The sequence below is a fragment of the Salmo salar genome, chromosome ssa24 (assembly GCF_905237065.1).
Source record: "Salmo salar chromosome ssa24, Ssal_v3.1, whole genome shotgun sequence".
Lineage (NCBI taxonomy): Eukaryota > Metazoa > Chordata > Actinopteri > Salmoniformes > Salmonidae > Salmo > Salmo salar.
In genome coordinates, this window is record NC_059465.1 from 24,484,368 (window position 1) to 24,500,267 (window position 15,900).

General features: G+C 42.9%; 1 protein-coding gene across 1 annotated transcript; it reads left to right on the plus strand.

Moving 5' to 3' along the window:
- Positions 1 to 325: 325 nt before the first annotated feature.
- On the plus strand, positions 326 to 14,685 carry LOC106585482 (ras-related protein Rab-35). Its single transcript, XM_014171735.2, has 6 exons — positions 326 to 659; positions 4,958 to 5,008; positions 5,147 to 5,270; positions 11,574 to 11,698; positions 12,170 to 12,294; positions 12,536 to 14,685. Exons 1-6 carry the CDS (start codon positions 608 to 610, stop codon positions 12,662 to 12,664), a joined length of 606 nt encoding a protein of 201 aa, XP_014027210.1. The 5' UTR covers positions 326 to 607; the 3' UTR covers positions 12,665 to 14,685.
- Positions 14,686 to 15,900: the final 1,215 nt, after the last annotated feature.

Here is a 15,900-nt window from a genome sequence, read left to right on the forward strand (position 1 = left end):
TTTATCTAATTGCATTCACAAGTATACAACACAAGTTACACAAATTGGAAATGTAGCTAGTAAGTCATATGTCCTCTGTAAATTCAGAGAAGTATCCCTTAGTTAAATGAGTGAAAAACTGCTGCCTATGACTTGGATACACATGAGACTGGATGTGGTGCGTTTTAGCGATTGTGTTGCTCCGAATCCAATCTGTCTAGGTCAAAGGTGTAGAATTATTTACGAACAAATGGAAAAGTGCAAACTTTCAACAGCTCCCTGCATGGTGGCTAGAATCAATGGGCCCAAATGGATTAGTGGTCCCACTTTGTCGTGCGTCTGCGCAGTGAGCATGGTTCGCGTAGGGTTGGGTGCACAACACTGTGCAGTAACAACCAGAGAAGGAAGCGGAGTTTCCGGCTATTTACAGCAGAGGGAGAGGATTGCTGACACCGCGAATACCCGATAAAAAGGCCGCCGGCTCGGGGGCTAGCAATTGGGCATCGGGAGTAATCACTCATTCATATCGGGGGTAGGGTTGGTGAAGTACAAGCCAAGGGTACAGACAGCAAGTCGAGAGGAAGACCAAAGTAACAGTAAAAGGCGGGGTGACCCACCAACTACCGGCATGGCCAGGGACTACGATTACCTCTTCAAGCTGCTCATCATCGGTGACAGTGGTAAGCGAATGCCGGGGATGTGTGACGGGAAATGGGCCTTTCCAGGTTTTTAGACGACGAGTCGCAGAAATGTAGGTCGAGGTTCATAACGTGATTTTGGACTCAGCTTTAAGTTGACGTCTTCGTTTTAGAAGTCCACATCCAATATTTTCGAGCAATGGGAAAGAGCGGTGACTAGGGCGGAGGTTGTGTATCGCAGGCTGGACATGTCAACCGATCAGGCCGGATATCGCTCGCTGCACGATAGTGTATTAGCGTCTATACTGGGACGAATTCCACCCATTCTAAGAATCTTATTTAGCGGGATACTTGACTACCCAAGTATTATGGTGTTCCAAGTGTGTACATTGTAACTAAATGTTTACATTATTTCGTAAAGCTAACAAAGTGCTATTAGATTATTAGTTATAGCTACAGTACAGTTCGCTAGTAAGCTAGTCAGCTAATGTTAGATACTTACTGGCAAGTGTTTTTATTTTATCCCAGTAGCTAGCGGCTCCATTGAAGTTGTTAACCAACCGTTATCCTGCTGTGTCAACTAGCTAGGTGGCTTGTCAGTGTAGCTGTAAAAAAAAAAAAATATATATATATATATATATATATATATATATATATATATATATATATATATTCAGTAGTAGTTATGTTTGTAATTGCATATTAAAATGTGAAGTGCAGAGTTGTTTACAATACCTTGGCTTGAATGATTTCTAGATGCTCCCTGGTTAGGGCCTAGTAGACAAATGAGGCAGTAATTTAACATTCATACTATCAAGATCCAACTAAATGCCAGAAGTCCAGTGTATATGAGGTATATTAGCTAAGAACAATACTACCACATCACGTGCTACCTGTCCCAGACCTGCTGTCTGTCCCAGACCTGCTGTTTTCAACTCTCTAGAGACAGCAGGAGCGGTAGAGATACTCTCAAAGATCGGCTATGAAAAAGCCAACTGACATTTACTCTTGAGGTGCTGACTTGTTGCACCCTCGACAACTGTGATTATTATTATTTGACCATGCTGGTCATTTATGAACATTTGAACATCTTGGCCATGTTCTGTTATAATCTCCACCCGGCACAGCCAGAAGAGGACTGGCCACCCCTCACAGCCTGGTTCCTCTCTAGGTTTCTTCCTAGGTTTTTGCCTTTCTAGGGAGTTTTTCCTAGCCACCGTGCTTCTACACCTGCATTGCTTGCTGTTTGGGGTTTTAGGCTGGGTTTCTGTACAGCACTTTGAGATATCAGCTGATGTAAGAAGGGCTATATAAATACATTTGATTTGATGTGCTGTTTTTTCTACCTCCGACTCATAATTTTTTTTAAAGACGGTTGCATTCAGGTGAAAACATAAATCCACATAGACAACTCCACACTCCCTTTGTTAGGAAAGATCCATTGACACTCCCGGTCCTGGCACTACCCTGTCAGCTAGCTGATCACAATAGTGGGAAAGAAAGCAGTCCCCTTAGTACCACAGACACACAGGGGCCTGTGTCCCCTCAGCTGCAGTCTGGTACCAGTTTTAGCACCGCTGTTATGAGATTCAGAGAAAATGTAAACCAATGCTCAAATGCAAGTCCTGTCCCCTCCCCTGTCACACTTACACATGCAATTGTTGCTGAGATCGATCTGACACACAGAGTTTAGGAGCTCAGATCAAGGGTCCCTTCTGCACCTCATGGTCCCTCTACAGTTAATTGGTCAAGGAAAACTATTATTTGGACTGACAGAGGTCAAGTTTTGCACGACAACAACGAAGCAGAAACCAACTGTCACCCAGGCTACTGTGCCTCACGTTTGTTAACTAGTAGAAATACAGTATTGATGATTTTGAATGACATACTGTATTTTGTAACTTGTGCTTTTGCTTATCATCCTAGACACATTCAGGGACTATATCTTGACCACATGTTCCTATATCACAGCTAGGTACTCCTTCACAGACCGGGCTGCACTGATAATAGTCCTCCAGGTATCACTGAGGGCTGTTTTACCAGTTAGACCAGAGATGGGTAATGGACCTGCCAGGTACCAGAGATTCTACAGGTTTACCCTCGACTCACCCAGTCATTGATATCATTCACTGTTAACAAGACTGACTACTGGACTGTCCAGTTCCATCATTCAAAACAAAGATGGATTTTCCTGGCTTACGACAGAGCCTGATTAAAAAGTAGCAATGATATGGTGATGTGGTTGTTAGTGGCCTGACAGATGTAAGTGTTGTTACCCACAGAAAGAACACTATCTGTTTCTTGTAGCTGCAAGTAATGCTGTCTGGTGAAGGTGAACAACAAGACTCAGTGAATGATCAGAGGGATTTGTTTTCTGATGGGCTGTTAACTCAGGACCAATCAACCGCAGCTAGGCATGATCACATTACCTTTAGCTAGCAACTGATCTGAGCTGTTAGTACCTCTGCCTGGACTCACAGTTCAGCTCTGACATTTTGGCCAACTCCTCATCTGACTGTTGGCTAGCCGCCTGTCTGTGCCTCTTGGGGAATTCGCTGAAAGTGTCATCTTATTACTGATTGGTGCACAAAGTACAAAGTAATTTGCAACATGGGATGTTATGAATTGTACCATCATAATTTTTTGCACACCATCACCTCTATGTTATTGTGATCTTAAATGTACTAATGGTTATGCAAAGTTCAGCTGTCACTGTCTTTTATACATGGACAAGATGGCATGTATTTGTCTGAGTGCATGCTGTCAAGGCCTGGCTGACTGACTGTGCTAATAAACACTACATGACCAAAAGTATGTGGACACCTTCTTGTCAAACATCTCATTCAGAAATCATGGGCATTATTATGGAGTTGGTCCCCCTTTGCTGCTTTAACAACCTTCACTCTTCTGGGAAGGCATTCTACTAGATGTTGGAACATTGCTGCAGGGACTTATTTCCATTCAGCCTTGAGCATTAGTGAGGTCGGGTACTGATGTTGGGTGATTAGGACTGGCTCGCCGTCGGCGTTCAATTCATCCGAAAGATGTTTGATGGAGTTGAGGTCAGGGCTCTGTGCAGGCCAGTCAAGTTCTTCCACACTGATCTCGACAAACCATTTCTGTATGGACCTCGCTTTGTGCACGTGGGCATTGTCATGCTGAAACAGGAAAGGTCCTTCCCCAAACTGTTGCCACAAAGTTGGAAGCACAGAATTGTCTAGTATGTCATTGTATGCTGTAGCGTTAAGATTTCCCTTCACTGGAACTAAGGGGCCTAGCCCGAACCATGAAAAACAGCCCCACATGATTATTTCCTCCTCCACCAAACTTTACAGTTGGCACTCGGGCAGGTAGCGTTCTGCTGTCATGCGCCAAACCCAGATTCTTCTGTCGGACTGCCAGATGGTGAAGCGTGAATCATCACTCCAGAGAAGGCGTTTCCACGGCTCTAGAGTCCAATGGCGGGGAGCTTTACACCACTCCAGCCGATGCTTGGTATTGCGCATGGTGATCTTAGGCTTGTGTGCGGCTGCTCAGCCATGGAAATCCATTTCATGAAGCTCGCGACGAGCAGTTATTGTGCTGATGTTGCTTCCAGGGGCAGTTTGGAGCTCGGTAGTGAGTGTTGCACACTGAGGACAGACAATATAAAAAAATATTCGCTACGTGCTTTAGCGCTCGTCGGTCCCGTTCTGTGAGCTTGTGTGGCCAACCACTTCGCGGCTGAGCTGTTGTTGCTCCTAAACGTTTACGGTTATATGCATTTACGGTTGACCAGGGCAGCTCTAGCAGGGCAGAAATTTGATGAACTGACTTGTTGGAGAGGTGGCATCCTATGATGGTGCCACTTTGAAAGTAACTGAGCTCTTCATGAAAGCCATTCTACTGCCAATGTTACACTATGGAGATTGCATGGCGGTGTGCTTGATTTTATACACCTGTCAGCAACGGGTGTGGCTGAAATAGCCGAAAAAGTCACTAACTTGAAGGGATGTTCACATACTTTTGTGTATATATAGTGTACCTATACGATATACCACAGAGGTCAGGAACACACCAGCCTAGTTTTAGGTGGTTATGGTCCTCTGTTATTCCTCCTGGCTCTTTCATGGTCAGAGAAAAACAGAGCTATGGAAATCTGATGACTCTTTGGTGGCAAGAATATGTTTACAAAACATAACTCGAAGTCAGATAAATCTACATCTTCCTTCAAATTATCTTACTCATGAAACCTCTGTGTAGCCTAAATGTCATAATTAAAGGGTGGTAAGATGTCAAATCTACTGAGTTGTAAGCCTTTTTAATCTGACTCTCAACCTGTCATTTTCTCTTCATTTCAGGAGTGGGGAAGAGCAGTCTCCTCCTGCGGTTTGCAGACAACACATTTTCAGGTAAGAGTAAATCTAGCAGGTTATAAGTTGTTTGTTCTGTTGTATTTGAACAACTGTCCAACCCACACTACGTAAAGTGAGTATTTGCCTTGCAAAATCAGACACTGGGTCTCATAACTTGTTGTTGTTGTTTTGCAGGTAGCTACATCACCACGATTGGAGTGGACTTCAAGATCCGGACAGTGGAGATCAATGGGGAGAAGGTGAAGCTGCAGATCTGGGATACGGCAGGACAGGAGCGCTTCCGCACCATCACCTCCACGTGAGTACAGGCAGGGATGAATAACACACACGCACAATAACACACACACACATGGAGAGCTGCAGTATTTTTTTACGAGGCCAACTTTTATGATAGTTTGAGCAAGTACTTCTCAAAGACTAGAATCATTTCCATGCTCCTTTTGGAATCTGATGGGATTTCCCACAGACCTTAATTACACATTTTAGTAACAGACGGTTTTTAGTCACAGAATTATAGGACTGTAAAGGTTGGAGCTCAATGGCTCTCTCACTTGGGTGTCATCCCCGTGGATTTTCTTCACCTTGTTTCTATTTCTATTGCAGAATTAGTGCCAATGCAATTTATTTTCTTCCTTTTTTTACATTTTCTTGTGCTTGCCTCCATTGTCCACATGTTTCTCATTTTCTGTCCGTTGTGTATTTCGGCTCCATGTTTGACAGATAATTACTTGTGTGGAGCCTGGGTTTTTTGGGAGACAGGTATTGCTCTGGCTATCAGATAAATAAAAAATTGCCAAGTGGAATATGGTCATTGCCTTTTTTTAAATTGTGGCACAAATAACTAACAATGACCCAATTGGAAGACATTCCTCTCTGAATTCATATTATTTTTTGTTTATTTTTTACTATGGCAGGTATTTTCTCTCAAGCGAGTGCTTCCTAAGCTGGAGTGGATGAGAGAGTGGCCCAGCCTTTCTCCTCTCTGTCATGAGAAATATGTGTAGTAATGAGCAGTTAGTGTTCCTGAACAAGAATGCCGTCACTCAGGAGGGGAGGGTGAAGGTCTGTGAGCTAGTGAGAATGACCTAACAACCATCTGACTCACACTGCTCTGTTTGTCATGGATAGGACAGCATATAAAAAAACATTCACTCCTTTTGGACTTTGACGGACGGTACAGTACTTTGACACTGTTTGGCTTTGATGACCTGTGACTATGACAGAGTGGAGACAGTAAAAACCTCGCTGCTTTGGTCATTCACTCAATTTACAATAACAACAGTGAGGAACTGACAAAGGTGTTGAGAAAGAGAGGCATTTGAACCTCTGCATGTTTCCCAAGCCCCCTGGGAAATTTGTCAATTTCTCCTCAGAAACAGAGCTGCTGGTTTTCCTATGGGAAAACCTCTACAAGTCTACAGCATGGATTCAGTGTGTGTTTGCTACTGAGCTGAGGGAGCCTGGCTGTGTGAGGACGGAGGTGCAGAGTGCTACTGCTGGGTTGTTTTTGCTGATTGTTAATTGTGGAGAAGTAGAGTGGCATGGTGCCTCATTAGGTCTAAGTGAATTTCAGGATAGAGATGGCTCACAGAGCCCTGCGTGCTGGAGTGGGAAACCCCACCTCCGTAAGGTAAATGGTCAGCCCACCCAGGGTGTATTTTGCCATATGTCCTTCCGTCACTCACAGTCCAGTAGCTGCCATATGTTTGTCTGTGTGTCTTTGTGGACAGCTGTGTGTGTGTGTGTGTGTGTGTGGGGAGGGACTGGGAGTCTGGCTCCAGTGCCCACTGTGTGTTTGTGGTTCTCCATTCATCTGTGCAGAACACCCCCGCTGACTGCTCCATTACTCCAGGGCTGTGTGTGACAGGCCATTACAATGTCTCACACAAACACACACACCACCCCACCCGCCCCTTTGAAAGGCCTATTGTGCTTTTTGTGTGTGTGGTGCAGTCAGATTGGGGATGCACCCTCATTTTGGGTCCTAGTCAAACTTATTCAGACAATTTTTTGGGGGGGGTTCATGAATACTGTAGCTGTCCTCTACTTCCAGCTCTGTATAGCCTATATACAGGTAACTGCCATGAATACTGTGGCTGTCCTCTACTTCCAGCTCTGTATAGCCTATATACAGGTAACTGCCATGAATACTGTGGCTGTCCTCTACTTCCAGCTCTGTATAGCCTATATACAGGTAACTGCCATGAATACTGTGGCTGTCCTCTACTTCCAGCTCTGTATAGCCTATATACAGGTAACTGCCATGAATACTGTGTCTGTCCTCTACTTCCAGCTCTGTATAGCCTATATACAGGTAACTGCCATGAATACTGTGGCTGTCCTCTACTTCCAGCTCTGTATAGCCTATATACAGGTAACTGCCATGAATACTGTGGCTGTCCTCTACTTCCAGCTCTGTATAGCCTATATACAGGTAACTGCCAAAATAAAGGACATTGGGCCACCACGACCCGCCAGAACATCTTCATTGCGTCTTGGCATAGATTTTAAATGTCCGGAATTCTATTGGAGGGATGTGACACCATTCTCCCACGAGAAATTGCTTAATCTGGTGTTTTGTTGCTTATGGTGGTGAAAGATTCTGTCTCAGGCACCACTCCAGCATCTCCCATAAGTGTTCGATTGGGTTGAGATCTGGTGAGTGAGACGACACACACACACTTTAAACCCCCTGTGCTCCTTTGAAACACCTCTTTCAAAGTCACTGTGATCTCTTCTAGCCATGGTAGCCAAAATAATGGGCAACTGGGCATTGTTATACATGACTAAGCATGATGGGATGTTAATTGCTTAATTAACAAAAATAAAATTACAATTTATTGGTCACATACACGTGTTTAGCAATGTTATTGCGGGTGGAGCAAAATGCTTGTGCTTCTAGTTCTGAAAGTTCAGTAATATCTCAGTTTCACAACATATACCCAAAATACACGTAAATCTAAGTAAGGAATGGATTAAGTATATATATATATAACTTCCCACTTCAACTGTATATATATATATATATATATACACACACACACAGTTGAAGTGGGAAGTTATATATATATTCATTCTTATACATTTAAACTCAGTTTTTCACAATTCCTGACATTTAATCCTAATAAAAATTCCATGTCTTAGGTCAGTTAGGATCACCACTTTATTTTAAGAATGTGAAATGTCAGAATAATAGTAGAGAGAATGATTTATTTCAGCTTTTATTTCTTTCATCACATTCCCAGTGGGTCAGAAGTTTACATGCACTCAATTAGTATTTGGTAGGATTGCCTTTAAAATTGTTTAACTTGGGTCAAATGTTTTGGGTAGCCTTCCACAGGCTTTCCACAATAAGTTGGGTGAATTTTGGCCCATTCCTCCTGACAGAGCTGGTGTAACTGAGTCAGGTTTGTAGGTCTCCTTGCTCACACACACTTTTTCAGTTCTGCCCACAAATTCTCTATAGGATTGAGGTCAGGGCTTTGTGATGGCCACTCCAATACCTTGACTTTGTTGTCCTTAAGCCATAACTTTGGAAGTATGCTTGGGGTCATTGTCCATTTGGAAGACCCATTTGCGACCAAGCTTTAACTTCCTGACTGATGTCTTGCAATGTTGCTTCAATATATACACATCATTTTCTTTCCTCATGATGCCATCTATTTTGTGAAGTGCACCTCCTGTAGCAAAGCACCCCCACAACATGATGCTGCCACCCCTGTGCTTCATGGTTGGGATGGTGTTCTTCGGCTTGCAAGCCTCCCCCTTTTTCCTCCAAACATAACGATGGTCATTATGGCCAAACAGTTCTATTTTTGTTTCATCAGACCAGAGGATATTTCTCCAAAAAATACGATCTTTGTCCCCATGTGCAGTTGCAAAGCGTAGTCTGGCTTTTTTATGGCGGTTTTGGAGCAGTGGCTTCTTCCTTGCTGAGCGGCCTTTCAGGTTATGTCGATATAGGACTCGTTTTACTATGGATATAGATACTTTTGTACCTGTTTCCTCCAGCATCTTCACAGGGTCCTTTGCTTCTGTTCTGGGATTGATTTGCACTTTTCGCACCAAACTACGTTAATCTCTAGGAGACAGAACGTGTCTCCTTCCTGAGCGGTATGAAGGCTACGTGGTCCCATGGTGTTTATACTTGCGTACTATTGTTTGTACAGATGAACATGGTACCTTCAGGCATTTGGAAATTGCTCCCAAGGATGAACCAGACTTGTGGAGGTCTACACATTTTTTTTCTGAGGTCTTGGCTGATTTCTTTTGATTTTCCCATGATGTCAAGCAAAGAGGCACTGAGTTTGAAGGTAGGCCTTGAAATACATTCACAGGTACACCTCCAATTGACTCAAATTATATCAATTAGCCTATCAGAAGCTTCTAAAGCCATGACATAATTTTCTGGAATTTTCCAAGCTGTTTAAAAGCACAGTCAACATCGTGTATGTAAACTTCTGACCCACTAGAATTGTGATTAACTGAAATAATCTGTCTGTAAATAATTGTTGGAGAAATGACTTGTCATGCACAAAGTAGATGTCCTAACCGACTTTAACTGTACATATGAAATGGGTGATGCAATATGTAAACACAATTTAAAAGTGACTAAGATACCGTAGAATAGTTTGGAGTGCAGTTTATACATATGGGATGAGTAATGCCAGATACGGAAACATTATTAAAGTGGCTAATGATCAATTTCTAAAAGTGGCCAGTGATCCCTAATCTATGTCTATAGGCAGCCGCCTCTGATGTTCTAGTGATGGCTGTTTAGCAGTCTGATGGCCTTGAGATAGAAGCTGTTTGTCAGTCTCTCGGTCCCCGCTTTGATGCACCTGTACTGACCTTGCCTTCTGGATAGTAGCGGGGTGAACAGGCAGTGGCTCGGGTGGTTGATGATCTTTTTGGCCTTCCTGTGACATCAGGGGTGCTGCAGGTGTCCAGGAGGGTGGGAAGTTTGCCACCGGTAATGCGTTGGGCAGACAGCACCACCCTCTGGAGAGCTTTGCGGTTGTGGGCTATGCCGTTGCAGTACCAGGTGGTGATACAGCCCGACAGGATGCTCTCAATTGTGCATCTGTAAAAGTTTGAGGGTTTTCGGTGTTAAGCCAAATTTCTTTAGACTCCTGAGTTTGAAGAGGCGCTGTTGCGCCTTCTTCACCACACTGTCTGTGTGGGTGGACCATTTCAGATTGTCAGTGATGTGTACACCGAGGAACTTGAAGCTTTCCACCTTCTCCACTGCGGTCCCATCTATGGATAAAGGGGTGCTCCCTCTGCTGTTTCCGGAAGTCCACGATCATCTCCTTAGTTTTGTTGATGTTGAGTGAGAGGTTATTTTCCTGGCACCACACTCCCAGGGCCCTGGCCTCCTCCCTGTAGGCTGCCTCGTTGTTGGTAATCAGCCCTACTACTGTTGTGTCGTCTGCAAACTTGATGATTGAGTTGGAGGCGTGCTTGGCCAGCTAGTCATGGGTGAACAGGGAATGATGCTGCCACCCCTGTGCTTCATGGTTGAGATGGTGTTCTTCGGCTTGCAAGCCTCCCCCTTTTTCCTCCAAACATAACGATGGTCATTATGGCCAAACAGTTCTATTTTTGTTTCATCAGACCAGAGGATATTTCTCCAAAAAGTATGATCTTTGTCACCCATGTGCAGTTGCAAACCGTAGTCTGTCTTTTTTATGGCGGTTTTGGAGCAGTGAACAGGGAATGACGGAGCCCGGTGTTGAGGATCAGCGAAAAGGTGTTGTTTCCTACCTTCACCACCTGGGGGCGACCCGTCAGGATGTCCAGGACCCAGTTGCACAGGGTGGTGTTCAGACCCAGGGCCTCGAGCTTGATGATGAGCTTCGAGGGTACTATGGTGTTGAATGCTGAGCTATAGTCAATGAACAGCATTCTTACATAGGTATGCCTCTTGTCCAGATGGGACAGGACAGTGTGCAGTGTGGTGGTGATTGCATTGTCTGTGGATCTATTGGGGCGGTAAGCAAAGTGAAGTGGGTCTAGGGTGGCAGGTAAGGTGGAGGTGATGTGGTCCTCATTTACGCAAGTGTTTCCTTTATTTTGGCAATTACCTGTACATCAGTCTTTGTCATCGTCCACTGGACTCCTTCGTCTTCAAAGGAAAACTGTGGTGAGCATTATCCCTGGCTTCCTGCTGACCGTTGCCCCACCCTGCCTCAGAGACACTCCTTCTTGCTCTCATCCTTTCAGGAACGCTATAATTAATATGGATTATTGAACTCTGAGCAGCATGTGGAGTCAGAGTGTATATGTTATACGCTTTCAATTAATTTTGGCTGTTATAGGAATGACAAAAGAAAATAAATGGTTTATATTGTGCCATTTATAGGAAAAGGTCTAAGTCTATGGGATCATAAAGAAGCATTGCAACTTAATGTGAGCATGGGCAGTCCTGGGCTCATTTGTCTTCAATCATACTCCTTGCTTTGTTAACATCAGTTGGGATTGATTGAAATCGCCAATGTGTGTTTGTGTAATTATGTGACTCTGTTCTCTAAGTTGGGCTCCCCCTATTGGACTTGAGGTCAACATGCTGACTGCTCTCTCTTTCTGTCTCTGTCTCCAGATACTACAGAGGAACACATGGGGTCATAGTGGTATATGATGTCACGAGTGCTGAATCCTTTGTGAATGTGAAACGATGGCTACATGAAATCAACCAGAACTGTGATGACGTGTGTCGAATATTAGGTGAGTCCAGTCCACCTGTTTCAAATACCTTTACTCAGTGCAGTGTTGTTGCAGGAGGGACCCTTGCTTAGGGCCGTATGAAATCCTTGCTGCGGACGGAATCCAGACATTAAAATGGAATTCAACAATATCATTTTTTTGGGAACTTTTATTGAATGCTTTTAACTAATTAGAACATTTTATTAATTTGCACAAGTTTCTCATAAGACATGAAAATAATGAAACAACAGAATAGGAATGTCCCTGTCTGTGTGCGGTGCACACATTTGTCTATCACTTATTGCATCGACATGAACACAGAACATCCAATTTTGTTTATCTATAAAAAAAAGTGTCATTTTGAGAGTGAAAACGTAAAATAATCTGAAAACGAAACTGAGGAATCTGGGAAAAATGCAACAGATTTGAACGGATCCTACATGCAGTTGAGCAGAACGCTAAAAAGGTCTTTCTATTCCTATTCTCCCTTAGTGGGAAACAAGAACGACGATCCCAACTCAAAGGTGGTGGAGACGACTGACGCACAGAAGTTTGCAGAGCAGATGAGCATCAACCTCTTTGAGACGAGTGCAAAAGAGAACATCAATGTTGAAGAGGTAAGTCATTGGCCGTTACTAGTATTAGTAATGGAAAGTTGAGTGGGTAGAATTGTTGATGGAACATAGGCTTGAAAGTGAGGTTGTTGTTGTTGCTTCATTGGAGGGAAATATAAAACAATCTCTCATCCAAAACAATGTAGTTGATTGTTTACCTTATTGTGTTGTTTTGTGATTTCCCCACAGATGTTTAATTGTAGTTGATGGCGTTCACCATGTTGTTTTTGTGTTTTCCCCATAGATGTTTAACTGCATCACAGAGCTAGTGCTGAGAGCCAAGAAGGAGGTGCAGGCCAAGCAGCAGCAGCAGCAACAGAATGACGTGGTCAAACTCACCAAGAACAGTAAACGAAAGAAAAAGTGCTGCTAGCGAACTCAAACCCACTCACAAAGTCCAGCAGCATCTGCTCCAGAGAACGCACACGGGATGGGACTCCAAGCATCTAAATTAAGACAAGAGAGATTTAATAAATATACAATGGGGGAAAAAAGTCCCCTTTTGGACAAAAATCATGAAGAAAAAAAATAAATGTACAGATTTTATTAGAAGTCAGTTTTATTTGGAATTCAGCAGATGAGCACTATTTAACAGTGATCCTCCTTTCTTGAAGGATCTGCAAGCAGACAAGTGATGACCATAATGCTCAGATTTCTATATGCATATATTCTTACATCGGTATCTATTTTGTCCTTCTCATTCCACTTCACACGGGACATTGAGTCAAGTGAAACTCTGCACCTGAAGTGGAGGACTCACTTTTTTTGGATGATTTTCTTAGTTTTTTGGGGGTGAGGGGTGGGGTCTGTTGTTGGAATGGGGGACTAAGTAAAATATCTACTGGGGAAGGGCTTCACAACCTTCGTACATTTTTTTTATTTGGACTTTTCAGACGCCTGTATGGCTCATCCCAACTCATTATGAACTTCTAGTTTGTTTTTGGACTTGATGGGAATAAATCATGAGGATTGATAGGCAACCTTTAGCAACTAATCCAATGGACAGAACTGGTGACTTCTACCTTATCTTTGGTTCTCTTTTTTTGCCAAGCTTTTTCTCCTCTTCACCTTAATCTCTAGCCAACGACTGGTTTGTAGAGAGATTTTCAGAGCAGTGAACCACTCCCATGGCCCTGGGTGGGACGCAATGTTCTGCCATCACCACTCACTGCAGTCTTATTGTGCGCTAAGTTTGCTTTTAAAAGAAAAAAAAATCTTCCACTTTTTTAAAACAATGATACTGCCAATATGTTGTGAATGAAATAGTTAGAATCTCTGTCTCCCCTTATTGGATTGTTGCCATAGAGGCCCACTGGGTGTAGTAATTTGGGGTTAGGGTCTGTAGGGGCCCAGGTAGCCCTCAGGGAGAGAGCCCAGGAACCACTCTCTAACCACACTCCAGCCTCTGGCCTCTACTCCCATGCACCAAACACCTCATATCAGCACCTCTCACAGCTATGGATTCAACCCCCTTAGCTTCCGCCACTTGTGGTGCATTTTAATTATAACTATCACTGCAGGGTGCATTTGGTTTGTGCCAGGAGGATGGTGTTGACAAGAAATGGGAGGTTTATTGTAGTCGGTGCAGTAATCCTTATCCATAGCTGACTGTGGTTAGCCGTGTGTGTGTGTGTGTGTTCAGCACTTAACACTGTTTGAAGGGGTATGTATAAGGTATCTGACATGCATTTTAGTATTCATAAGCTATCAAGGAGCTTGCAAAATGTTCTGAACTGTTAACACGTGTATACCTGGTGGTTTCGTCATGTTTTTATCTAGGACTTGTGACTATCTGGTTACCTGTTTAACTGAAGTCTTACTGTCCAGTGTTCTGCTTGACTGTGAGTGTGTGGCAGGCTGGCGGTGAGAGACTGGTTCCTCCCTGAGGGTCTGCTATGGGGGAGTATTAGTGATGGAGCAATGAGAACCTTGACCGTAGCACTTTCCTACACACATCGGGGCCCTGAATACCTCTCCCTCTGCTTGAGGGTAACTGGTGTAGGCTGAGGTGGCCGTGATGTGGGTTTGGGAAATCTCTAAATGACCCTACCCAGACAACCATTGAGGTGGGGAACATGACAGTGCCACAACCTGAGATCTGGGTGATGCAAGCCAAGCAGTTGAGAAATGGGATCAAATTCCAGACTGTATGATTTCTATTCATTATGTGTATGTATGTGTATATAAATATAGTTGTGTGTTTATATTCAATATACAGAACATACACACATTCGCACACACAATTGTGCATGTATTGACATGCCTCGTGTGCTATGGTTGAAACACACTTATCAGCTGTGGTTTGCTGTACACTGGAGAAAGAGATGTACTATTCAGTTCCCTTCATGAATTTAATCAATAAACCTTTTAAAATAATAAATATTTGACACAATGGCTGATCTCTCTTGTCAATTATTTGAAGCTTGCTCTTGATTCTTGTTGAGCTTCTGTCTTCTTGCTTTTTGTTAATAAAACTATGTAGGAATTGTGCAACTTAAATATCTTGTATAAAGCTGTTGTTTTCTTCTTTGTTGCTGACCACAATGAAACTATATGAACTCACAGTGTAGAGCATTCATTTACTTTGACTGGAAGTGGCCTGATAAATGGAGTTTTGTCCATAGAAGGCAAGGGCTTTTTCTCAATATATGGAGTGGAGCCAAAGTAAGAACACTACCAAGACAGTTTCTTTATTTCTGTGCCCATTTTATTTTTTCACAGTGGCCTCCACATATAGAATCACATTCATTGGGTACACTCTTTCCCTTGGAAAATTGCTAGAAAAATCACTTCTCATTTACAATATTTGGATATTTTTCCCCCATTACTAAAAATAGTAATTTGCTATGAATATAAAACCAAAACTCTTACACATTTCTTCCATCATAAATATTATGTACCTCTTTATGAAAGTGTCATCAATATAGGAAAAATGAGTTTGTCATGTCATATGTACAATATTTGAATGAGTATGCATATTCACAATGTGTAAATGCATATACACTACTGTTCAAACGTTTGGGGTCACTTAGACATTTCCTTATTTTTGTCCATTAGAATAACATCAAATTGATCAGAAATACATTGTAGACATTGTTAATGTTGTAAATGACTATTGTAGCTGAAAACGGCTGATTTGAATGGAATATTCACATAGGGGTAGAGAGGCCCATCATCAGCAACCATCACTCCTGTGTTCCAACGGCATGTTGTGTTAGCTAATCTAAGTTTGTCATTTTAAAAGGCTAACCGATCATTAGAAAACACTTTTGCAATTATGTTAGCACAGTTGAAAACTGTTATGATTAAAGAAGCAATAAAACTGGCCTTCTTTAGACTAGTTGAGTATCTGGAGCATCAGCATTTGTGGGTTCGATTACTGGCTCATAATGGCCAGAAACAAATAACATTCTTCTGAAACTCGTCAGTCTATTCTTGTTCTGAGAAATAAAGGCTATTCCATTGCCAAGAAACTGAAGATCTCGTACAACGCTGTGTACTACTCCCTTCACAGAACAGTGCAAACTGGCTCAAACCATAATAGAAAGAGGAGTGGGAGGTCCCGGTGCACAACTGAGCAAGAGGACAAGAACATTAGCGTGTCTAGTT